This window comes from Streptopelia decaocto (genome assembly GCF_964273445.1).
Source record: "Streptopelia decaocto genome assembly, chromosome: 1".
NCBI lineage: Eukaryota > Metazoa > Chordata > Aves > Columbiformes > Columbidae > Streptopelia > Streptopelia decaocto.
Window position 1 is genome coordinate 116,471,328 of NC_138663.1, and position 27,958 is coordinate 116,499,285.

Consider the following 27,958-nt stretch of genomic DNA (forward strand, 5'->3'; position numbering starts at 1 on the left):
GAAAATCCACAGCAAACTACATAAACTCATACTTGGTGTAATAATATTAACACACATTTGGCACAGGTTCTGAATCACCAGCAGTACTAGCAACATATTCCAAGTGCCTCCAGCTTCAAAGTGAGGAAACAGCTTAGCCTTGTACTTTAAAAAGGAACATTGTTCATTGCATTAAAAGAGCTTTTAGCAAGATAAAAAAGAAATATCCAAAGGTATCAAAGCAATGCTAAATCAGTATTTAAGGAAGTTTATATAGGTAAAACAGGGGTAATTTCTTTTAAATTTTAAGTTTTTTTCTTACATTATTATCTACTTGTTAAATATAAAGGATCTTAGAAGCCTAGCTGTGTTCCATCTGACCACTTCCTTCCTGTTCTATACAGCTAGATGTTTCTTTCTGCTTATACTCCAACAGAGTTTTTAGCTTTCACTTACTAGTACCAGGCTCTGGAGAATCTGACAATGCAACAGTGCTAGTAACGGCTAAAAAGCAACAAAACGGGAGCTCGTGAAGGTATCTCTCCTACATTTTTCTAAGTGAGAACTGTGCTTTGTTATTTTTAAGTCACTTTGCCAACCCTGCAAACCATTCTAGATGTTTCCTGACCACACAGTTTACTGAACCTGAAGATGACAGGCTCAGACCATCAATCACAGTTTTTTATCCCACCAGATCCCCATTGACTGTGCCTTGTCACTCTAAATGTTTTGCTCAATTCAAGCCTGTGCTGTTTATGTTCAAAAGTCCTGAAACACTCAGAGTCAGGAAGCATAGAGGAGAATCTTTTCTCACAGGTTTAAGCCTGACATGACATGTTATAATGACGGCAGTTGCTAGAGTCTTTTGCCCTTTGAGGGCTCCCAGGTAATCTTAGCAGAGGGCACCAGAGTTAAAAAAGCCTTGGAGTTTAAGCTAAATTATGAAGCTTATAAGGCACAATAAGACACTTCTTCTGGCATGTAACATGAAATCATGGCAGGGCAACACCTGAGAGCCCATCCTGCTTCTGACTGACTTGGAAATCAAGGAGAGGGTTCAGCTACCAGCACCTCCAGCCTGCGCCACTCAACTCCCACCAGCAGCAGCCAGCTGGGATTTTCCAAGCCTTTCTTTGATGCAATCAGTCCTCAAGGCACATTCTCCTTTGGACAGCACAGTGCAAGAAACATACCAAAAGGCATAAAATCAGAAAGATAAAAAAAGCAACTCCCTCAACACTCAGGCAATGCTAAACCAAAATTTCACTGGAGCCACAGCTGGTCCCAGCCAAATCAGAGCACAAGATGGCTGTGAAATGCCAGGTAACATCAGACCAGCGTTTTCATTCTAAAACATGCAAATGATGGACATCCACAATGATGATGCACAAAGGATTACAATACACATCCTTACCATACACCAGGTTAGAATTCTGTTGCTTCAGCTCCTGGACAATATCCACCACCATTGCAAGAAATGATGTGTCTCTTGTATATCCTGTGTGAAAAAAAGACACTTTTGAAGCCTATTTTCATGAACACTTTTTTTTTTATTAAATTTTGGACAGAAATGCTGCATATTTCTCATTCTGTGGAACAATGTATTTTTAGAACAAAGGCGTTTTAGTGTTTAGTTCAGGAATTATAGGTGGAATACAAAATTCAGACAGTGCTTGCACAACTACAAACACAACTTTAAAAATCTGTTTACTAAGTTTGTTATATATGAAGGGCTCCTGTAACGCTAAAATGCTTGAACATATATGCAAAAAGGTCAGGCTGAAAGGAAAAAAACATTCGTTTTCTTCAAACCAGCAGTACGAATCAGTACTATTTACCATGTAGTAAATAAGAAATATTTTAAATTCCATACACTTTTCTCATACTCTGGTTTGAAGCAGGGTTTTTATTATTATTAATGTTGGTGCTGACATGGTCCAACACATTAATCCAACGGAGAATTAATCTTAAATATTTCAGAGCAATGGCCAATAGACCAATAAAATTCCTATTTTTAGGCTTAGCGGTGAAATAATTGGGAAGTAGGTTTTATTATATCTCAAGGTCCTAATCACAATGCTTGCACCACAACATTCTTATTTAAGCATTAATTTATTTACTTTATAGATGCTTCTTTATTTATGTATTTATTTTAGGTTTTAACTTCCTTTACAACATTTATTAACGAATAATTTTTTTTTCACTGATTTTAGTTCATTTAATAGTATCAATTTAGCAAGACGGCTTCTTCAAACCTTCAGCTTAGAAATGTCCACTCTACTAAAATATTTAAAAATCCATTTTTCTTTCTTACTCATAAAATTGATCAATTCTTAGTTATTGCAGAGAAATGGAAAAAGCTTCAAGATTTTTTGGCCGAAATGCTTTGTCTTATATCTATGAAATGCTGATAATCAATCAAAATATCCAAGCAAAGATTTTTGTTTCAAATTACCTATGATGGTAGACTGGCTGAAAAAAAAATACAGAGTATGATTAACATTTTTGACAGAGGTGTTTAAAAAAAAGTTAAACTCCAGTTCAGTGTATCTCTTACCTTGAGTGTTTTACTGCAAATGAAACAAATATATTAAGATCTACAAGTAACCAATTCACAAAAGTTAATGAAGTGTTATCTTGTATAATCAGCCTAAGTAGAATGATTTCCATCTCAGCCAAGATAACTACAGCCAGACATACAACCACAGTGAAATGCCATCTGCTGACAAATTAATTTCAGTGTATGAATAATCATATCCAGGTTAGTGGAGGTACAAAGTACAGTTGTACACTACAAGTGAATGGCTGTTCTTGTTTGAAGACAAAAATCCACCTTTTGTCCCTGAACGAAAAAAGCTGAATTTTAAGTTCAGCCACAACACAAATGAACACTAAACCACAGTGTGTTATTAGATCTGAAGAAATTAGTGTCATTTTCACCTCTGCTTTCTTTTTGTCCCTACTGAAATGGCTACACTGAACAAGATTTTTCAACAAACAGGAACATGCTAACCCATCTACCCACAAATTATATTTTAAAAACCATATTAATGAATATCCCTTTTTTCCTCCAAAATTTATTTTTGCCAAAGATTTCTGTTTTTTCTTCTACCATTTTTAATCTCTTACATCTGTTTTGCCAGTACAAGATAGCAGCAGGGAAGGAGTTGGTGTCTCTTTGAAGTGTTGAAAGTAAAGTAAAAAAGGAACATTTCAGCTAAAAGAATCACAGAATGTTAGGGATTGGAAAGGACCTCAAAAGATCATCCAGTCCAATCCCCCTGCCGGAGCAGGAACACCTAGATGAGGTTACACAGGAATGTGTCCAGGTGGGTTTTGAATGTCTCCAGAGTAGGAGACTCCACAACCCCCCTGGGCAGCCTGTTCCAGTGCTCTGTCACCCTCACTGAGAAGAAGTGTCTTCTCAAATTTAAGTGGAACTCCTTGTGCTCCAGTTTGAACCCTTGTCCTACCATTGGTTGTCACTGAGAAAAGCCTGGCTCCATCCTTGTGACACTCACCCTTTATATACTTGTAAACATTAACAAGGTCACCCCTCAGTCTCCTCTTCTCCAGGCTAAAGAGCCCCAGCTCCCTCAGCCTTCCCTCATAAGGGAGATGCTCCACTCCCTTAATCATCTTTGTTGCCCTGCGCTGGACTCTCTCCAGCAGTTCCCTGTCCTTCGTGAACTGAGGGGCCCAGTATACTAACACCTCCTGAAAACTCCTACAATACAGCGCACTTTTCCCAGAATTGTCATCTATGTGACTTCTTTCAAGGAAAGAAAAGGTGTTTGTCTATTTCTCAGTCACAAAGAACCCACTTATGCTGAAATGAATTTCTTAACCTCAGTTCATTCTATTTTCTGTTTACTGTCCTTCACTTCAGAGATATTCCCTGAAGACGAAAGAAAAATGATTCTTCAGACATGCCATACCATCAAGCCAGAATGATTACTTTAGGGTTACAATCCATACACTTAAAGTTTCTAGTTTTCCTTGTGTATAAAGCACTTTCCTACATGTGGAAGCCACAAAATCAATCGAACCTAGTGATGTATTTTCTGTTTACCTTTAAAAGTGACTGTTCACTGCTATGAAAATTTGATACTGTAATCTAAACCAGATGCATAGCTCTTGCTGCGGTGAAACCCAATCAGTAATGTATATTTGAGAAGCAGAAATTGGATAAGAAGCAGTTTTTAATAAAAACTGCACACAGACCCTCTCTTTTCTATAAAACATTCTAAAAGCATCTCTCTTTGCCTATATTTATAAACACTTTGCACCTAGTGGCAAGCAAAGGAAAACACTGCACAATTATTATGTCCTGCAGAACCGTATCCGCTCAGAGGACCTACACAGTAACAAGAGTGAAAAATCAAGAGAGATGACAGAGTCAAACCCCAAATCCAACCTGCTTATACTTAACTCTGTATCCAAAGCACTACCTCTTAAAGATCAAGTAGGAAAAACAAGGATAGACAATTATGTATAAAATCACGCTACAGTAACACTGCATGACAGTACTGCAAATTTAGGAGAAAGGATTAAACTTAAGTCTTCATAATAAATTTTAAAAGAATACTCTGACATTCCTCATCCTTTTTTTCAGCAGAGGCGTTCCCAAAACATTAACTAAGCCTGTACGTGACTGGCCTGTACAACTCTGTAAACTACACAAGGGGATCAATTTATGCACTTAATTGCAACTTTCAGGCTGGAGAACAGTTGTTGTTTCAAACTAAATAGCATAAACAATTGAGACTATAATGTACAGATGAAATTGCAGGAGGAATCAAAGGAGGTAAAATGTAATTGCTTGGTTTGGAATAAGGAGGGATATGGTTTATATTTCTTTACTTTTGTTTACATCTTATGGGAACTACCAAGGAAGAAGCTCTTCTTACCTGTGAGTACGTAATCATACTGGTTGACACTGTTCAGCTTAAGTCCGTCATACAGTTCATGAAGTTCATCTGAATTTAACACCTGACCCTTCCAGTGGGCATAACCTGCAAAGTAAACACCAGATAGTTTTTCAAGAGATAGATGTTCTATTGAGGATCACATTGGTTATACACTTGGAGGGATCAGATATTAGCACCAGAAAGCATTTCCATCTCCTCTTCTGTAAGATGCTATTGCTGAATTAAAACTGCTGTCAGCAAAACAGTTAAGTGCTCCACTTTTTCTTAGCATCTCTGTTTCCCAAAGGAACTTCAGTGACTACACTGGAGTTTGAGACTGTTCATTTATCAGCAAATGGAGCAGAGCACACACAAGCTCTTCCAAGTTTTCCCATGGAGCCTATATAACTATCCTTCTCCTGTGTGGAGGGGGACAAACATGTTTTAGACTCCACTGGGGAAAGGCATCAGTATAACCTTTCTTTAAATTTTATACTACTAAGAAAAAGAAAAAAGATTGACAACTAGATGACAAGCTTAACCAGGCTTGTGGATCTGTCTGGATGCAGACAGGCAGCACCACTGCACCCATCAGACACAGCATTCACTGGGACTTGTATGTAATGAATAGAGTGACCACAGCAGAACACTGTCATTTATGTTTTAAACTTACAATGTCATCTGACAGACTTTCTTCCAAGCATACCACAATTTTAATGATGAGGATCCCACAGGAGGCAAGTGAGTTTCAGAAAGACACTATAAACAGACAAATAATATCCATACACTCTTATGCTTCACTCATCTCTAAGAATTATAAGCCAATGTTCTTGGCTGAGAAGCCGACGGAAGGTGAAGTTATTTTGGAGAAGCTGAACTGATTTCAGCAAACAATGGAGCAAGCTCCATGGCAGCCAATTTCATGGGGGGGAATGTGGGAGGGGATTTTGTTCCTTGACAGATTCTAAACTTTTTTTGAGAAATGTAAATGCATGTCGTACCTTTTCATGAAAGCCTGCCCATATAGATGGCAGCCATCACTCCCTTGTATATAAGAATGGGGCTTCCTCCAGGATACTAGATGAAGGACACACAATTTAACTTTTCCAACCACCATGAATTCAGAGTTTGTTAAAAAGCTTGGTTTTTTATTAACTGGAATTAGGAAAAGTGATACGTTAAATGAGGTATCTTCTTCCACACCGCCCCCGTGTGAAGACAACGGTATTTTGTTTGTTTTAATTTCTGCTGTTGGAGTTAGAAAAATTCTGTGATAAAAACTGTTGGCTTTGATTATCACTCTAAACTGTGTTATTAGAGTAAGTGCCAAAAGGAGCCCAGAGCCTGGAATAAGCACATTTTTCAGTTTTCCTTCTTATGAATGCAAATACACCCACAGTAGGGTGAGCAGATGGATCATTTTGCTCTCCTCAGCTCACAAAGGCCCAGCCTCTGAAACGTGACTTGCTGCCAGCTGGCTGGGAGACTGACTCACATCAGCCATGACGATCCCCTCCAAGCAAACACTTTTTAGAAAGCCTTTGTGAAGAAATGGACAAAGTGAGGGATTCCCATATGTTATGGCTGTAGTTCCACTCCAGAATACAATGATATTCAAAATGGCAACACCTAACACCTAGGTTATGTGTCTAGCCCCAAGTATATGAGGAACCCTTGACTACAAGTGAGTAAAATATTTGGCTTATTTAACACACATGCAGCTGTTTGGTCTGTCACATCTGCAGCTTCAAAGAAAAACAGTCTGCCCCCTCTCCTCTTCCGCAAACCTCCACTTCTATTAGCACAGCAAAGCCAGTCTGTACAGGGACACACCACAGTCCTTTTCATTCCATCGTGCCCATCAATGAAACTGAGTGCAGCATCACCCAAAATCAAGGTCAGGCAGCAAAAGAGCAATCATTCATCTTACACACAGACATAAAAATAGCTACAATAGATTGTCCAGACAATCTAGATAGGCTTGGAAACCATTCCTGCACAGGGACCCTGCATATTTACTATTTAACTGAAAGTTTGTCTTCCTATGTCAAGCTGTCTTAAACAGTCAATGCACAGGGTCCATGTCACACTGATCCTCCACCAAAGGAGGGAAATATATACAGAAACAAAATGTTAGGTAGCACCCAGCTTAGGTCAGGAACTGTTAAGTTACCCACGTGGGGCAAGAACATTGACCGAACTCTGTAGCAATGACTTCCAAGGGTATCTAGAGGATCCTTTTTACCACCTGGTAACATGTGCAATACAAACCAAATTTCAGGAGAACAAAAAGCCCTTGGGAAGCCCCAGCTATGCAAACAAAAACAAAAAACAAAAAACAAAAAACAAAAAACAAACAAACAAAAAAGGCCAATGCCTTCACCAGATCTGCAGGGAACCGTGATTTCACTAGGAGCTGAATTGTGTTCCAGTAAGAAAAAACAAATAAATCAAAACTGTCAGCAAGATGGAAACCACGCTAAGCCTCTTCCCCAGGGCAGCTTCATGTAACATGATGAACAAGGGGCAAATTCCATGACCCTGAATTTATCCTACTCTCCTAGTGGAATATACAACCAAAAAGCAGCTTCTGTAGGTAGACAGAAGAAAAAGCTGGTTACACATATTCAAAAAGGATTTCATTACCTGAAGGATGGATACCTCGTGGTCCCAGAAAGAGGGAGAGGAACTGGCTGGAAAGGCACAGGGGTAAGGTTCAGCAAAAATTCAGACAGATACACTGTGTGGTCAAAAAAACACCTGCCTAGCCCTGAACCCAAAACTAGTTAGCAGGGAATGCCAACAGCAAGCTTAAACACACGAGGTAAATTGGACTTAGGGAAAAGCATAAGAGTGGTTGGAGTTAGGATGACAAGGCTAGATATGGAAACTCAGCTGGCAATGAGCACATTTGAAGGCCCAGAGTTGCCCTGCAAGACCTAAAATAAAATCAGCTTCCTATAAATGTTATTTCTATGCCTGCACCACTGAAGATGAATATCCAAAAAACAGCAACAGAAAACTTAAAACTTTCTGTTTAATTGTCCACTTACTATTAACTCCTACTCTGCAGTAGTATTTCCACTGTGGCGCTCAACAATACAGCAGTTCACAGTCTCACAGCACCTGGCTGTTTGCACACATTGTACCAGAACCACAGCCAAGACAACTAAAGAATGAGTTTCAAGTTTGTACTTTGGCGAAACGAATGAATCCTATCTGGAGACTACAGAGCTGGTTAGGCAGAGCAGCTGGATCAAGTGATTACACTTTTATCTTGGATATTAAGGTGAGATCTTTATCTTGGATATTAAAGTGAGACCTTGTATCTTTCACAGAGGAAGACAGCTGAGTCTTCCTTGCTTTGGTTACAAAACCATCAAACAATTCCCCTCCATGCTGGAACTGAGAGACCAGAGACAGCGCTGCAAAACGTGATACAGTTCTCCAGAATTGCACTTGGCTCAGAATGACTACATTAGTCTCCCAGATTACTAATAATTTTGAACACACAGATGAACATAAACACTTAAACAGCTTTATACTCCTCCTGCATATCTGTGTTATGGTCTTCTATTGCAATTAAATGTTACATATTTGCTTTTAAGCAGGTAAGGGAACGAAAAACAAGCAAGATATGATGCTTCTTGTCACTCATCCCTCTGAAATGATGAAGGTATTCATTAGTCTCCGAGGAAATGCCTTGGTTCATATGTACAAAAAAAACAAACAAACAACAAAAACCAAAACCATAATCAAAAGAGGCAGCTAATACTGCATCCAAGATGAATTTACATACTTTTCTTTCCTGCTTTCCTCCACTGGTACATTTTTTTTCTCCTTTGGAATATATTTATAAGCCTCTTAGTTACTTCCAAAAACAAGGGGAAAAAAAAGATAAAAATGTCCCAGGAATACAAGAAGAAAAAATTTAAAAAATTACAAAGCAAACAAGAGGCACCAAAACAAAACAAACAAGCAAAAACAATAAAAAAGCTTTTATTTAAGTACAGCAAGGCATAAAAGATTTATTTGTTTTCCAACCCAGAACATTCTGTTCTGAGGTTTGAGTTGCTCCTGTGGTGCTCCCTGCAAAACTATTCCATGTAGCTTCCATAAACAAATATTCGACATGGGAAAAGGAAGAAAGAGGTAGTGCTTAATGAACACGATGTGAAGGTAATCTGTTCCCAGCTGTGTCACAAAACTCACATGCAAACTCCGGCAGACAACCTGGTCCAAACACGACTTAATCTTCAGCTACCAGGTGGCCTTGAACAAAACCAGAAATGCAGTACCAAACACTCCATTGGATTTTTCACAGCTGGTCAGTGTGGGAGTAAAATACTACCAGTGTCAGGCACAAGTGGAGATACTTTCTTTTTGTCGTGCACTGCACAGGTGTGAATGACTGCATATGGGCGGTAGACTGCAAAGAATCACATCAACAAGACATAATTATAATTACTCATGTACTAGACCTACCAGCCAACCCAACCACCCACTAGACATCCACTAAGTGGAAGCCAAAAGTGCTTTGCTTAAAAACAAAAAGAAACAGACAAAAAAACAACCCAGCAGGCTATTTGTTCTGAAGCAGTTTCAAAGGTAGGATTTGGATGGCAAAGTAAGCACGTTATATGCTTACCATTAACCTGCCAATTAAAACCAAAAATGCAAACCACTGAAGAATTAAACATGTACTCTAAAAAAAAAAATTAACTATACAACAATTAAAAAATCCAGATTTTTATTTTTGAACATCAGACAATGAGATGCTTCTGCAAACAGCACAGTAAAATTGAATAAAATCACAGAATCTTTGTAGGTTGCATGACAGCTTCTTTTATTTATACATGAAGCACGATGCCATTCAAGGATGAGTCACTCTAATAATGAAGTTCCTCATGAAGCAACATGACAAACTGTTCTCCCAGAGGGACTGATTTAAAGCACATTTTCTGAATCTTGAGATTATCGGAGACTAAAGAAAGCTGAATTTTCTGAGCAGGAGTCAGCAGAAATGGGCTTGTGGTATCTTACTAATTTAAAAATAGGGCAAAAAAGCGCAATAATGATTCATCAAAGAAAGCCTGTTAGTCATAAATTCTCTCTGCGTTTTATCTGTTGCTGACAAGACCAGGCTTAAAGACTGAGATGGGGAAAGAAAAAAATCATGACCAAAGCCTCACACACTTTTTCATCTGTGTCTCCTCTGGTAGGTCACCTTGTTTTAGAAACTGGAATTCACAGATTTTGAAGCAAAAATTTGCCCTTCAGCTTGAATGATGACCACAGAAAGGGTTCTCATAAGATCTTGTTCTTCTAGGAAAATCAATATATCTTTGCCAGTTCATCCAGCACAGGATTCCTGTGTACTGCGGCACTGCTCCAGACACAAGCCACGGCCTAGTGAGGCAGTTTCTGTCCACTAATCCCTGCAGCGGCACAAAGGGCACATGCAGGGGTTTGCAGGTACTAGTGCAAGTCCGTATGCAGGCACACGTAAACGTTCAAGCTTGGAAGAGTCTTTGTATGAGGACACCACATGTTCCTATGTACCTCTCTCAAAAATTAGGTGCAAAGTCACCAAGCTTATAATTTCTTCTTAAATTTAAGAAAGGGTATAAAGGATTTCATGGAAAAACTACACTGTTAGAAAACTAGACCTGCCATAAAAGAGAATGTGTCCTTCCTTTTTTTTTCCATTCCCTCCTCTTTCAGCCAAATGACCAATACTGCTAAATATAATCTCCTTTTACTCACACTTGGCAACTACCAAATGGCGTATTGTGATTTTTTTTCTGAAAGCTTTGCTTCCCAAAGTCATGAGGTTGTGCACCAATCTTTGGGATTTGTTAACACATTTACTAAGACAATCAAGATTACAGGAAAGAAAAAAAAATAATGTGACTCCTAAACATGGGGAGATAAAAGTTCCAAATATTTTAAAGACTTGCAATCTTTGAGATATTTTGGGGATATTTATTTAGGCCTTGGGGGGTGGGGTGGTAGGGGACAGGCAGAGGGAATCACAAATTTTTGTTCTTTCTACTGTCTTCATTGTCTGCCAAACCACAAATGAAGCACTGGTAACCTTCCTCCAGCTGTGATACTATTAGAAAGAAGGAAGATTTGTTTGTTTTGTTTTAAGAACCTGGTCATCCTATTGGTAATGTAATTTACCTACTTTCAGACACATTTAGTTTATCATACAATAAAACCTTTTTTAAGCTCTTTTAAAGCCCTATGATGCTGATTTGATCTTGAAACTGAAAGCCAACAAATGACAGGTGCTCATCTATTGAGCGCTGAGTTATTTCATGTGAAAAAATTGCTTCATTTCTGGAAGATTACAACAGGTTTACCCAGCTATCAAAAACAAAACAAAAAAATCCCAAACTCCAAAACCAACTACATTAAAAGAAACAGAATGTACATTTAAGTATCTCTTGAAAACATGAGAGAACCATTGTACTGTGCCAAAGGATACAAGCAGAATAAGCAGCTTTTTATCTGAGCCAGGAAAGATCCTCAACGTTTGTTTAATTATTATCTCTTTTGTGCCTTTCCCCAACAAGCAGAGATGGCTTTCTGGCTACCTTTGAAACTTTCATTTCTTCTTCCCAGGGTGCCACTGAATTCCTTCCATGATAGGAACAGCTTACAACCTTTTTGAAAGCTGCATGGAGCTCAATATAGTAAGAGAAGACAGAGGCTTCCTCCTCTGCTGTCTGTTCCAAAAATTTAGCAGTTTGTTAATGGGGCTGTACTTGTGAGACATTAGGGAAGTATCTCAACTTCTTTTTTTTTCCTTTGTTAGAAACAACTTTTGCTCTTTTTCACGATGTAAAAGCCAGAATTTGTTATTGGATTATTTTTTAAGACATCCTTAGTATTTCTTTATCTAGAGTAGATCGCCCCTCAAACAACCTGCCACCACCAAGGCAATAGATGTGTCTCTATTGATCCAAAAATAGCATGTCACTTGGAGCTCCTTTATGGGTGAAAAGTATTGATAAAATAAATTTCAACGTTCTTTTGAAAACTAAAGCCCTCTTTCACTGTGCGTGTTAGAAAGTCTGAAAGTATTATGTGAGTGCTTCATGTTCAGGCTTATAACCCAAGTGGAAAAAACACCCAAATGTATTAAGACCCCATCCTCTTTCTCCCTCTAGAATTTACTTTTAGGATGCTTGCTAGCCAGCTGAGTGGGCACATAAAAACAGGAAACATTGTGTCTAGCTCAGTATTTTGATGTTTGGGTTGGTAATAGGATTATGAGTGTCATAGAGCCATAATGAACAGAAAAGAGTACTGAAGAGTCCTCCCGTTCACAGGTCTGCCTGCATAGATGGCTGTATTTGTGTTATTTCACTAAGTTAATTAGATTACTGCCTAACAAAAGAAAGTCACACTCTGAAGTAGCAGAACAGGACATTACCACATCACACCATGCCCTAATGCCAAATACAGACTTCGATCAAAACCTAAAAATTACATTTCTGTCCTATATCCTGAACATGTGTGTGAAAACCTAAGACCGATGTTCTTTCCACTGTCATGTGATGAGGCGAGCCACACCTTCAGTAGAGCTGAGTGACTGTGGAGTGGTATCTGAAGACACATGTAAAATTTACCTGTGTGGTTTGAAAACTGGACGGAGTTCACCGTATCGACTTCAAATCCCAAAACCTGTAACAAAACACAGGAATATTTATTTTACAAACACAGCTTTACTAACATGTTATGAACACCACAAAACACAAGAAAGGATTCTTATTTCCCTGTGCATATTTTAAAATCTTGAGTGCTGTTTCAAAGTCAAAGCTGAGTCAATAAACATACAACATAAACAAACAACACAGTACTTCACTGCAGCAGTGGACACAGAACAAAAGTCACACTGGCAACAGCACCAGAAAAACAGAGCTCTGGATACTCAGGCTGGAGCTCATCTGGGGATAAGGACAGAGAGGCTGGTCCACCAGCGATGACTGAAACCCTGAAGAAAGCCTTGGCTAGTCTTTCTTGGCAAGAAAAGCAGTCTAAATTTCAAGGTACTAAATTAATAAAAAATATGGAGAGAGGATGCTGTTAGCATTCCAGAAAGCCAATCTTTTTTAAAGGAGGACAGAAGAATCTTAAAAGGTATCAACATTACAAGCCATACTTGGATGTCACAACCAGTTTCTTTACAGCTAGAAGAGAACAGAAAGAAATCCCAGAGAACTAATTTGGGGCATGATTAGGCAATTAAAGGGAGAGAGCTCTTAAAAACACAAAGTAAAAAAAAAGCCTAAAGCATGCTCCAAAAGCTACCTGCTACCTTGCACTACCAGCAATCCAAATATTGAAATACCCAAGAATTTGCTAGTGCAACCAACAAACACATTCTTGTTGCCCAAAAGGAAACAAATACTATGAAAATAAGAGCACTGAATCACGAGAAAGATAATGAGGATTTTTAACCTGACAGTACCTGCTTAATACAGACAGGCTTTGCTGTTCAAGACATTTTTAGACATTTTTATCTGCCACGAAAGAAATTCTAATGCAACAGTGACATAACAGTCTGACATTTAATATTTGTTTCCACATCCTACATGGCTCTGAGTAAGAATTCTCCTCAAAAGAAGAGCTGCTATATATGGCTCAGTGAGTCATACTGGGGGATAACAGTAATGATGCATTGCTGTTTATGATCCACTTTCAGGCAATTTGCTGGGGAGGCGGGAGTGAACAAATGAAGCTTTTGCCAGTCACGTTTTTCACTGAGATGCATGACTCTCCCTTTTTATCACAAAGGCAACCCATCCACATACATTAAAAATCTACGGGTGTATGGTGCCAGACATGAGGTTTTCCCTGCGCACGGACCTTCTCTTACACAAAAAAAGCCAAGAAGTGGTAAAGGCTCCTATTTCAAACCCTGGGCCATTCCAAGATAGGTGTACATGCTGCAATGGGTGGTTCCTTCTGCCAGCAGGCACTACATTTCTGTCATCTCACAGCTCAGAGTCCACACAAGTCTTCACAGAACAAGTCTCTTCTTTCACTGTATAATAAAGGTTTCTGTTCATTCCAAACAGAAAGCAAAGTAATCTTACGTTAATGATACACAGACTGGTGTGTTGGCTCAGCGTGATCAAGTTAAAATTAACCTCAGTGCCTACTTTCACCCCAGTTTCTTATTTCACCTTGGTGAATTTTATTTTAAAGACCGAGGGATGAAAGGGCCATACATGAACATGGCCATACTGTTATGACATTAACCTTGATATATGCATGTGCTGTTCAAAGAAATAAATGAGAATGTTACTTCTAATGAGACTGTAATCCCATGTTCAACTCCCCTCTCTGCAATGAACAGACCTAAGAAGTTCTAATTTCCTTCAAACATCTTGGCACCAATTGTGAATTAATCCATTTCTATGCAATGTTTAGATCACATCTCCAACTATTAAACCGTTGACATAACAGAACACACTTACTATGATTTACTAGCTCATCAGGTTTACACTTAGTGCCGTAGGGAAGAAGAGCATGCACAACTGCTTGTAGGGAGGGCTGTTTTATCATATGGATAAGCACTGTACCAGCTGATAGTTACCAGAAATAGCAGTCCTTTATTGCCTCTACCAGCACTAGCTATCATTTGATTTCTCAACAAGCTTTTCTGTAGGATTAGGGATTTTGGATTTGTTTTGGCCAGTTTATCTGCTTCAACCAGCAGAAAGGGAAATGCAAGGGAGGCCAGCTCTAACCTGATACGTAGCTGTCTCCAACAGCTTCGCTGTCTACTTTGTAAAAAGAGAGTTAAAGGAAATGCTTCTGAACAGTCAAAGTCACAGACAGCTCAAATTCAGCAAAGGAGCTTTCTCACCAGTGCAGAAGAGGCTAAAAAGGCTTCAAACATCTCCCTAACAATCATTTAATGGTGTTAGTCAATTCTGTCACAGTTTCTAATTATTCCTGAAGTTTTGTTTCAAATAAATGTACATGACTGTAGTCTAACACACCTAATTACACAGAATCACAGAATGGTTGCGGTTGGAAGGGACTTCTGGAGATCATCTGCTCCAACCCACCTGCTAAAGCAGGTTCACAATTCTCTGGTTCTGATTCAACCCTCAAAATAAGCCACAGCTGCTACTTCAAGGAATTTCTTTTTACAAATGTTCTTATCAAACAGAGAGTGTAATTAAAAGACATAAAGTGTCATTTAAAAACCAAAGTACAACTAAACCCCCTAATGAGTACTATTTTTGGAATGAGAGCAACAGATGTTGAGGTCTAAGCCTTAGAATAAAATATTAAAATAATAAAAAAGAATGTTGAAGCCATATTAAGCCAGTATGTGTTAGCTAACAAGGCAAATTGCACTGAAAAGTCTCATGGAATTTGATCAGAAGACAATCTGAAACCAGGGTATACTGAAGTGGTAAAAGCAGCTTTTGACAGCAATCATCTCTTCTACCAGTACACAGAAACCTGTGTCTTAATTTTGGTTTGCATAGTTCATTTTAACAACCCAATCATTTACAGTGGATAAGGAAATGTTAGCTTCCTCCCTCAAACAACAATTAAAAACAGTACTAGTAACTATCATCCTTGCATATCTAAAGCATCACATGTATCAGAAACAGTTTCTCATTCACTGAATGATGAATACATTCCCTGCTTACAAAGGCAGCTGTCTTCAAAAGATGTCTTGTTAAATCTTCTGAATATATACTCATATTTTAATTTCCTGGGCAGACCTAACTAAAAGCAACGATTTTACATTCCTTTAAATTGAATTAACAATTTCTACCCAAACCAGAGGTTACATAAATCTCAAAGTTAACTACCTAATTAGAAATATATGATTTTTGTATATACAGATCTAGAAAACTGAAGTCAGAGCAAAAATACTCAATCAATCATAAAAAAAAAAAATCTTCTCATATTTGCACACAAAAGTACCAAGTATCACCCAAAATCATGCATAATTTTTCCAACATCATAACCCAGTAAGAATCAACCTTTCTTTTGGAAAATGACAAACTTTTCCTTTGTAAAATGACTAGAAAGCACAAATTCAAACCAGGACTAAACTCAACTATTTTTTCATGTTTCTTGCCTGTTGATATGAAACACATTTTAAATAACTTATTTTAATTCATTGATTCAATCCATTCTGGTTACTGACATTTTTTCTACATAGAAAAACAAACCTCCCCAAGTTTCTGAAGTAAGTACATATCTATATGCCAGTTAAATTATCACTTTAACACTTTTTTATTTTGTGAGCAATGAAAATGCTGTAATTCATTAAAGAGTGCACTTGAAATTGTAAATAAAGTGAGATCTATACAATCATTTGGTAGCATTCAGTCAACAGGGAACAAATTCAAGCTCGTAATGGTTTATCATGGCGTACCAAAGTCTGCATGTGTCCCTACACTACTCAAAATATAAAGCAGCATATTTCCCAGGTCTACCTGTGGCACAAATGCCTTTATTTAGATATTGATAGCTTCACCTTACACCCACTGCTGCACCACTCTCCATTTGCTGCCAGAATTTATTTGCATATCAGTCTGCTATGTTTGCAAAATGACCCAACTTTAGGTGTTGAAACTATCATTGTTCTGTGTGTATACATGTATGTGTTTCTTGCACCTCTGTGTAAGTAAACTGAAGGAACTCACTCCACTTGGATTTTGCCTATGGCAGAATTAACACCTTCAAATCCTACTTGATTAGTATGAGGACCGACCTTAATACGAAATGCACAATAATGCTTCATTCATTGCTTCCCTATACCAGCTTGTAAATAGCCTATACCTGTGTAATGTCCCCTGTTCCCTATAGAAACGATCTTGTGGTGACACTCCTGCCTCTGGTTTTGGAAATATAGATTATGGCAGATACTCTGCTGCAAGTGTCCAGGCCTCCAGCTGCCACAGACACACATCATCTACGTCACCATTATCCCCTGCTTTGGGTGATCTGGTCTTTTACAGGCCCTCCAGCTGAGAATAATTCCTGGTTTCTACGCTCTTCCGTTGCTGTCATTCTATATATTTGCCCACAAAACTGCAAATTCTGGGCAAATCTAAACCCGTAGCCAGTTTGGGTAAGGACGATAAGCACTCTTCAAAGGAAAAAGATAACTGAGCTCACCCTAAATCTCTCAGCCTCCAGACTATGCACGTGTCAAACAATGTTCTTAAGACCCAAACTAAGGTTGCCTATATCACATCATATAGTGACATTTAATGTGATTGAAGTCTCAGAGGAAAACAGGCTATTCCAACATATTTAAGTATCTTCAAGCAAAGGAGGTAAAACTCTTACATTTCTAAAAATACATCACAAATATCAAAAACGGAGGAGTTTTGTATTTGGAAGGTATGGCTAGCAGATCTGAACGACACATTTCAGAAAAATATTTGGAAGATTAAATCAAAATACACACACTAGAGCAGAATGCATTTGAATAAACATCTAGCATGAAACATATACTCTAACATTATGCACGAGATCAAACTGGGCTCAGTTCTTCCTCACAAATAACTGAAGGAAAGTGACAAATATCCTCCAGATCTTCGCCCAGTCCAGAAAGTGCAGTCTCAGCCTTGCAAAGAGAAGGTGTCTCACCCCTGCAGGTACCTTGTCTACAGCACTATTAGAATGCACATCTTAGAACTAGTAAGTGCTCAAGGGAAAAATCTACACACAAGAAAGATACAACCTTTAAAAGTGTTGGCTGTTTTTGAGAAACTTGGCCAACAGCCTATTTTTTCTAAAAGCACAGAAGTAATTTAAACTTAGATCAAGCCACAAATAAAACGCCAAAAAATAGATCTCCTTCAGGATTCAAATTTTACAAATGATACCAGTTGTTTTACTAGTAAAACAACCTAAACGTCCAGACAGACAGAAAATGTCTTGGGTTCTATAAGTTATATATATATAGCTAGATCTTAGTTCTGGTTCATCTGTAAAAATGCAACCTTTTGGACTTTGCTACTGTGCTAATGCATGAATCAGAGCTTTGTTTAAAATGTACAGTCTCTCTCCCTTGCAGAAAACATTTCAATCATACATATACTGAAACATGTTATTGCTTCATCACAAAGAACTAGTACCAAAGGTTGTCAGAAATGCAAGATTACAAACATACATTTCCTTCAAGAGGTCAGCCTAAGTTGTGCCTGTTATGTAAAGGAAGGCAGATTGAAAAACAACAGAAATAAAACTGTTCCACATTATGGCAAATTGTGAGTGTAGCAACAGAGGAATTAACAGGAAGATTTTGAAGCAAATGCAACATCTCAAATTCAGTTTTAATGATTGCTAAGCATTATGTTTATATTTGTAGAATCTACATTATGTACCAATGGACTGGAGACAAATAAAAGTACTCATTTTTACCTTCTAAACTTACTTGTTATTTGACTGTTAACACCACTTGAGACTGAAAACAGTTATCTTCAAAGATTAGCACTGCCTCAGAGTAAATATTAATATAAATTCTCATTTAATAATTCTATTTACTCTGAGAAATGCTTAGAGAAATGTGAAAAGCTGTTAGTGAACTGCTTCTGTTTGAAATTTGTATTGCACCTTTACTATGCTTCTGCATGGAAAAAAGTAAGTTTTCAAAAGTATCACACACTTTACAGTACTCAGTAAGTTTTCCTTTTTCCTTGCTTGTGTTCAGCCTGGGTTTTTGTTGTTATTGGGTTTTGTTTGTTTGCTTGTTTTTAAGATATAAGTATCTTAAATCTAAATGTGCAAGAAAAACTGTCACTTTTATTATGTAAACTTCTGAACTGAACTACATTTTATTGCTTTCCTGGCTACTAAACATTAGAAACAAATCAACCAAACAATTTCCAATGCATTATATGTATATATTTAGAGAAAGAGGTTTAGAGAGGGCTGAGAGACATCCTGTGGAATCACTGTCCTTGGAGGTTTTCAAGACCCAAGAGGCCAAAGCCCTGAGCAACCTGGTCTGAACTTAGTGCTGACCCAGCTTTGAGCAAGCACTGGACTGGGGACATCCCCAGGTCCCTTCCAGCCTGGGTCACTCTGTCATTCAATGATACTGCTACACAAAAAAGCTCAGCTTTACACATTGTAGAACTCCATGTGTAAAATTACACAAAATATCATCACCTGCTACCCAACCTAGAGTTCTGGTTATAAGAATAAAATACAGAGGTATGGTATGTTTACACTATTAACTATGCCAGCTTTGTCAGTAAAGATAATACGTCCTTTGCTATTAAATGATCAGTGGACCAATTTAACTAGAATGTTTGAGTTTGTACTTAATTTAGACCTAATTCTGCAAGAATAAAATTCAATTAAAAATACCTCCCTATTCTGCAACATGGTCAGTACATACTTCTCTCTTTGGACACCAGGTTTATGCTTCTGGTGGCTTCATTTTAAGGTTTGAAACTAAAACCACAAAGCAGTACAACAGCTCAAATCAGAGAAAAAATCTGGAACAATGAATGAAAGACAGAGTAAGGAGAAAAACTAGGAGCATGAGGAAGAAAATAAAAAGATTGTATAAAATCAAACTTTGTAAACTGCACGTTTCTTCCATAGTATTTACGTCCCCTGATACATGTTCACAGGTTGCTATCTGTATTTCATGGAACAAAGCTGGGACCTCCATCGAATCTCTCCAGTTCCTTCACAGTTCTTAATTTTGGAAAATGTTACCTTTACCATACCAGAACACATCAAAACCAATTTCCCCAAGTGAGCCCACAAACCAAATGGTTTGTAAACTACAAGTCCAGGGAAAATAGCAGAGGTTTAAGTTGCAAATCAAGCTCAGCCAGTTGCTCATACAAATTATTTTGTTGGGAACACAAGGTAACTGATTTATTGTATGCATAATTAGAGTCTGACATTCAGATCTCAGCTACAAATGCACCACAGGTGAAAATCTCACAATGTAATTTGTTCACATCTCTAAAAATCTAAGTTTATCACAAGGCAACACAGTTTGACAAGAAAATGGCACTGGCTAAGAAGAAAGAAGATTCTGCTAACTGGGAGAAAAGAACCTTTCAGGCTCACACTTTCGAAAGACGGATTTGACTTTCATGAACCTTGTTCTCCCAAAAATAAATGCACCATTGTATTGCAACACTAAACTTCCTTGCACTTCAAATCCCCTGTTTTGTACCAAGATACTCACTTTATAATTAAAGTTTGTGGAAAAAGGATGACTCTATTTCAATTAATGTTCAAATGATGAACCATCCAAGCCAGGTATGTCCTGTCCTTTGTGCCAACAGATGGGAACAGACTGATGAATAGAGCAAAGTAGCAGTAAATATTAAGACTGGTGAGAAGAAAGTCAACACAGACTAGACAAGTGAACCAACCAGCCGTTCACACACACAGTAAGAATACCGCTAGGGACAAGACACTGGTCCATCCCCAGCTGCCAAAGAACAGCTTACGGAATTTATGCTCTGCAGAATCCACTATAATGCATTATATGTACTCTGTGTGCTGCCATGGTCTCTACAGTATTGTATAATATGTGCGGCCTTGTACTTTGTTTTTCGGAACACAGACCATGCCACCTGCTGCTGCAACAACAAACTCAAAGCCCTTTTCTTTTTCTCCACAAATTAATGGCTTTTTATGGAAGCCTTCCAATACTCAAACCAAAATGTACTGTTTAATTTTCAAAAGTTAATGGAAGCACATGACAAGCCCATGGGCTCTACAGAAAGGAAATAAAAGTCCTCAGTTTCAAAAGCCAGTCAAGCTTTCCAAGTAATGGGGAAGTGCTTTGATTTATATCACTTAAAGTACACAACAGCATTTCAAAAAACAGAAATGAATATTCAAGAGCGAATTCTACATCTCTATTTTTATTTTGTGTGTATGTATTAAACATACACAATTTTTTTATTAAGCTTAAGAACATGTGAAGTTTATCCCAATGCAAACATCTTCCCTGTGACTATGAATTTTAGTTAACATACTTAATAATTGCCTAATTACAGTCTTACTTCTCTGCCTCCAGAAACATGATTTACAAAAGGGAATTCAACAACAAGGTAAGCTGGCATAAAGTACTTGAATAAATGAATCTGGCCCAAAAAACGAAGCTAAAAGCAGACAGGTATACTGACACAGTATATCCGGTGCCCCATACAAGGGGAAATAATCTCAAAAGTATTAACCAGTAGCTCACCAGAACAACGATGTATGTACTGAAAGCAAAACAGTTCCCCTGCTTAGGACTGCACAAGCCACGTTGACTAACCTCAGAGGGCCTCTATCTGAGCATATATGACAGACACACAAAACGAATCAAAAGCCTGAAGAGCCCCACTATATGATCATATTTTCTTCCAGAGTATCTCCCTCCTCATCCAAATTTAGATGACAGGTGGTTGCATTGTTATTAACAGGACACACATATTGTAGGTCCTGCATCAACAGGAAAATTACTTCTGTAGCAATGTAACACTGACAGATGCATCAATCAAAGGACAGAGTTTTATAGACTAAAAACATACACAACCAAAGAAGGGTACAGAGATTTAAACAGACACAATTTTGGAGAAATCGTGTTAATTCCCCAAACTGCTGACTTTCAGCAGAACATGTATATAATCCACAAACTGAATTAGTCAGTAATACCTGTATTTGTCTATAAAAATCACCATATCACATAAACCAAAACCATTCCATCCCTTGCAATTTTTTTACATGTATTAAAACTGAGCTTAATTGAAAGTCATTAACAGAATTAACTCAAATGCCACGGTTAAAATTACCCACTCAAACAAGGCAATTGAGTTTTGGGGCTTTTTTTGCTAAGTAATGGCAATGATACTTTAAAATAAGAAAGTCTGTGTATAGGGCCATGAAATGTACTACAATGAATACGTAGTGTAAGTCATTTGCACGTATGTGCTACTATTTATGTACTACAGCTTGGAACTTTGTCTCACACAGCAACAATCACAGTAGTTCCAGTGAACATCATTGCTTCACTGTATTCTTCTGGACATGGAACAGAAACATCTGAAAAGGCTGAATTTCTATAATCAAATTAATTTGAAGGGGAAGAAAGAGAAAGGATTTCCCAGTTGCAGCTTGCACCTCTCACTGTGGGCCAGCTCTTTCACATAACTGCATCTTCTTCCATTTGATACTGAATCAAAAAAAAAAAACCAACATTGTACTGGATGTCGAAAATAGAACACAAATTAAGTTTGAGAAAAGGAACCTGGCAAAAAGAAAAGGCATGTCCTGGCAATTAGTGAAGCAGGCGTAATTGCTGGCGTAGGTTGATAAACTGAAACTGCTATTGACTAACCCAATCTCTTTTTTCTCTTTCTGAGCTTTTAATAAACCATACCAAGTAGATAATGAGAACTCTGTACATATAATATGGCTGTATTTTAGGGCAGCATTTGACAAGGCACTGCAAAGAAAAACCACTAAGATATTGGAGATATTGTGCCAGGATAAAAATACAAGAGCAAACAAAAAAGCCCAGGAACAGGGATGCTGGAGATGTTGGTGATTCATTCATCTGGAGTCAGATACCAAACTCTGAGTTTACAAACAGACAATTAGAAAACAAACAATAAAAAAATTAGGCAGATGACCTGGACCGGGGGGGGGAAGCTTTTTCACCAGTGGCAAAGGTAAAAACGAAACAAAACAAAACAAAACAAAACCCACACACACACACACACAAAAAAAACCAAAACACACACACAAAAAAACCAAAACCCAAAAAAACCCCCAAAAACAACAAACAAACAAAAAAACACACAAAAAAACCACAAAAAGACACCAAAATGAACCCAAAAACTGAAAAAAACAAACAAACAACAAAAAAACCCCACAAAACAAACAAACAAAAAACCAAACAAAACCACTATGCCTTTCCCTATCTGAACCTACCTTTCACCTCAACTTCCTGTACTCTCAAGTCATATTCCATGCATCTCTTAAACTGTTTTCTTCCCTTCTTGGTTTTCATGTTACAAAAAATATACATGAGAAGCAGCTAGGTTTGGAGGAGATTGGGATATATTATATATGCTGCAGCCACATTTATTTGATGCTTCATTGTTGCTCTATGGCCACAAGTCCTCAGGCCCAACTACAACTAGGCCCACATCAGCAAAAACAAGACAAGATGACCACCTCAGGTAACTGATTCCAGTTTCTTGACTGACACTCCCTTTTCACCTCTGATGAACTACATACCAGTTTTCAGGATTTACAAGCTGACTAGCACTGGACACCACAGAGGACATACTAGAGACGGAGCAGAAAACAAATGCCTCTCTTTCCTGCCAGAGCAGACTGCATTTTTTGTCAAAGTGCTCTGGCAAAATTGGTACTTGCTGAGAACTTGCAGATGGGCTGATCTAGCTGTAACATTGTGACCATCTGAACAGAAAAGACTAGAACAGCCTGAGACTGCAATGAATTTATCTTCAAATAGTTTGTTTCTTGATTTTTCTGAAAAGGCTCACAATATAAGTACATATCTAAAACACAATCAGGCCAAATTCAAGATGAGGATAATGGTGCCTTAAGGATTCTCCTCCAAATAAGCCCTGGATAGAGAGGAATGCTTCAGAGCAAATACCACCATGTCACTCAGTTTTACTTCCCACCCTGACAGACTGATTGGTATGCATTGCTAACTATTCAGTGCAGGATACTAAGATGACACAAAATACATGCCTTTATCAAAATTCCCCCTAAGCCATTTTGTTCACCACTAAGAAATTCCTTGTTCTACATCACCAGCATTTTTCGACAGGCTACTCAAACGAACAGTCTCTTGTACCTCCAAGACGCACATGCTCATTGCCATTACTTCATGTATTACACCAGTTCAGTTCAGCATCAACCAGACTGCAGAGTCCAAAGATTTGTGGGAAAGCTACTCTATTAACCTTCCTATGGGCAGAAGGTCACTCCTTCCATCTGGGTTGGGATCAAGTGATGGATCTGCAAGGCACTGATTTGTAAGGGGTAAGGTAATGAAAGACAAGGAAGTAACAGCTTCTGTTTTCCTCTTCATTCTTCCTACTAAGGAAAAAAAAAAAAAGAAAAAGAAAAAGAAAATGAGGTGGTACTGTGTGTTCCTGACCTCCTTCCACCCAAGAAATACATTTTCACCCTCATCCTGAGATTCTCCTTGCTGTTAGGTAAGAGTGACCTCAGATAATAACTTCTAATTTCAGATGGAGAAGCTGTGGTTCACATATTCTTTTGAAGAATTAAAAAATCTGCAGTTTTGCTGCAAATTTCAGATTAATCATCTTCATGCTGCTTCTACACTTGGGTGTAATTTGACAAAAACACCATACTTGTCACTGCAAACTCCTGCCAACTGGCATCATGCACAGTGCTACACAAGGACATTCGCAAACACTGATTAGGAGAAGCAGACATACACAGCAGCAATAGGTCCAACAGGCATGGACTTAATCTATTTTTTATTTTAGTGAATGAAATTGGGGGAGGGGAGGAATCCCACAACACATTCTTTTCCTCTGATTTTTATTTTATTTTTAATCCTGCTGTTCATATTTTAGATAGCTAGCTCTCTGTCAGTCCATTAGCACAGCATGGCAAGCACATTATGTACATCTACAGTGGAGTTATCCTACAGAAAGATATTTGTTTTATCCAGCACATATGCTTTATTTGGCCTTCTTAGGTAGACTATGAATGGATCCCACCCTCCTTAAAATGCAACATAACATATGCTTGTGTTAGGGAACAGACTGCCTTAGCTTATTGAATTATTTGGTATACTGCTTCTTAGAGAACTTGGTTAGAAACTGCTTACGTAGAATTCGCTTAGCATAAGTAAGTTTGCTTAGCACAACTTCTACAAGCTGTGAACCTTTGAACTTTCTGCTTCATTGAGTAAAAAATGCCTCAGAGTCTTCAAGCTAGAAAATAAGGGGAGCTGCATCCCTGGATATAAGTAAAGGAAAAGAACAGCATGTAACAGAAGAATAACCAAGAATTTACTTTCTCCAGCTGCAGGTGCAAAATAGCAACTGTAGGTCAGAACATTAACTGGCAGCTCGCTTGATGAAAATGAAGAGATCCAATGAAGAACAAGGAAACACTCTAATTTTGCAATTGGCCTGAAGTGACTTGGAATTTGAGGGTGTAATTGTCCAAGGTTTTTTTGCTGAGGGTCCCTCTACAGGAGGCACCCAGCTGAAGCTGCTCTATGCTGTACCTTGCAAATACATTAATTTAAGAAGACCTTCTGGAATCCATGCCTGAGTCTCTGCTACAGGAAACCTAGGGAAAATAAACTTCTTTAACACTTGTAAAAGTGGACAGGAAGCAACTCTGAAAGATGTGCCATGTTATGCAAAGATTACACCAAGGCCACCACAGGGAAAGCATGAGGCTTCTAGAGAACAGTTAAATGTCTCACCAATTCCTTCAGAGAAAGAAGATGTCTTAGATAAGAGTGTATTTTGAGGAATGTTTCTTTCAGCAGATGCCAGGTGCAGGAGCCTGGGGCTTGCTCCTGATCTGGCACCTCAGCTATGCCAAAAGAGCTGCCTGTGGGGCTGGTAGGGAACTGGGTCAGGAAATTGACTCACAAGATAAAGATTTTCTTCTTTTCCCTTTGTCGAATTATTTATAATCTGGATTGCTTCTCAGAGCAGTTTACCACATGGCCTCACAAAATTAATTTCCTTGAAGAGTAGAAGTGAACAGCAAAGTATTGCAGGTGGAAGAACCAGCTGGTGGTGGCAAGAAAAGAGCAAGACATTCTCAAGCTTGCTTTGCTACTGAAGCCAGCAGATCATGAAACTATACCCTAGGGCAGGGGTGTCAAACTCATTTTCACCGAGGGCCACTTGAGCCTCGCGGTTGCCTTCAAAGGGCCGAATGTAATTGTAGGACTCTGTCAATGTAACTACTCCTACATTTATACAGTCCTAAAATTACATTCGGCCCTTTGAAGGCAACCGCGAGGCTCAAGTGGCCCTCGGTGAAAATGAGTTTGACACCCCTGCCCTAGAGGGTAGGTGACAATATAAAATCTCTCAAATTTGAACACTAAATTGCCATATATTTGTTTGGTTATTGTATGAATGAGCAGAGGCACAATGTTACTTCCAATAACTACAGTCAGAACAGAAACAACCATCCTTAATACAAAGCTACCAGCAATATTTGACTACAAAAGGAATAATCTGGGACACAGGTTGTAGCTTGTGCTGGTCCACAAACAGCAAAAACAAATAATGTGCTGCAGGAAATACTACTCCTGCTGGCCTCAGTTTTAAACATTTTTAAATATTTTTTTGTTTCTGTTTCTCTTAGCTGCTCAGAGTGTCTGATGGTTTCCACAGGTAACATGGTGCCCACCCCTATGACACAGGGGCTGTATTCTGCCAGAAGAGTGAGAGTAACCACAGTAAAGAGCTGGACACATAGAAGAGGTGTTTTCCTTCAGCCTAAACTTGTTCAGCAGTAGTCATCACCCAAAACAAATGCTGTAAAATACAGGAAGATACACAGACTTATAAGAAATACATATATTATTTTAATTCATTAGATTTAGGCCAAACTTTACTAAATACATCACCATAAATTCCATCATATAATCCTGCAAAAGCAGTATCAAATTTTGAGAATTTGGTCAACATTTTTTCTCTTATAGCATTTTTTTCTTTCCTCTTCCAGAAGATGGGGACAGAATTACCACGTACAGGAGCTATGAACAAACACAGTAAAATTCAGGAAGAAAGCAAATAGTTTAGTCTTAATGATAAAGAGAGAACTATTAAGTGGAGTATGAAAGAAAAGATACTTATTAGCTAGCAATCTGCCAAGTTAAGTAAGCCAAAAAATGTTGCCTTTTTCTGATATTGTGGGACAGACCAGCACTTCACTTCTTTGGCAGTTTCAAGTATGCTGACATAGCAAATGTTATTCTTGAAGACCGCCATGTATTCCTTCCTTCAACTTACTATGTCACTGACAGCCATGTCATCCTTGCTTGATATTTCCACACAAATAGTCTTCTGAGAGGTAAAACATGACTGGATCCCTCAGGGGGGCAGAAGGGGAACAGTTGTGATCAGACTGGAAAGGGTTCCCTAGTCAGGAAAAGCATTTACCTGTTTTCAGAAAGAAATGCATCTACAGATCAGAAAGTGGCTCTCCAGCTTTTGCTTTGCCACGCGGGAGACTCTTTACCATTTTTCAGTAGGTACCCTAGCACCTACTCAATCCCACACATCCCTCTGGCAGGAGGTGCTTTGCATTCCCAAGAGAGTGAAGTTAAATCAGTGTGGAAGGATTTCTACTCAGCCCAAACTCGTTGATAAGTTTAAAATTTACACAGGATAAAGAAAGTGAAATGAGGTGGCTTTTTGGTTTTCTTTTCTGTTTGTGCGATTTTTTTTAAAAGAACTATGTGAAAGCGTTTGGTACCACAGTTCTCTCTCCTGTTCTATGGATAGTTGTTCTAGATGTTAAAGGAATTGGAGGTCAGAGGTGTCACAGATGAATTAGCATGAACAAATATGAGTCCTGAACCAAGGCTTTAAAAAATTCGGGTAGCTCCGTATAGCCAAATTTCAGATCAGTAATACTTTTTTGCTATGACCAGCTGGCCCACTGCTGCCAAGCCACAAGATGATGAACTAGTTTGGCTTCTGTTGGAACACGTATTACCTATCAACATAGAATTGCTTGGCATTTTACCCTCACCAATTATTTTTTTCCCCTGTAGAATACTATAGAGGTGCATACACTTATCACACATAGTAATTTCAGAAGAATGGACATTTTATGTACCAGGACTAAAGTCCAGCTTCTCACTTTAACCTTGCTCCACCGACTCAGCCTGTTTTCCACACAACACGAGTAAGTGAAGTGGAACTTCCACTTGCGTCTTTTCAGCCTAAAGAAGCTAAAAATACCTGCCTGGTGTGTGTTCAGTCAGCCATGGATAATGCTGTATCCCTTATTTAAAATGACTAAATATGCTCTTCAAGGAA

The 27,958-nt window shown here is 38.3% G+C and overlaps 1 protein-coding gene across 1 annotated transcript in view; it reads right to left on the reverse strand.

Moving 5' to 3' along the window:
- The window catches only part of PDXK (pyridoxal kinase), a 49,784-nt gene that overhangs the window by 15,175 nt on the left and 6,651 nt on the right, over nt 1-27,958 (reverse strand). The window contains exons 2-4 of the mRNA XM_082043709.1: nt 12,530-12,584; nt 4,890-4,994; nt 1,394-1,477 (exon numbers count right to left, since the gene is read on the reverse strand). Of these exons, the coding sequence (XP_081899835.1) occupies nt 1,394-1,477; nt 4,890-4,994; nt 12,530-12,584 (244 nt within the window). The remainder of the gene's footprint in view (nt 1-1,393; nt 1,478-4,889; nt 4,995-12,529; nt 12,585-27,958) is intronic.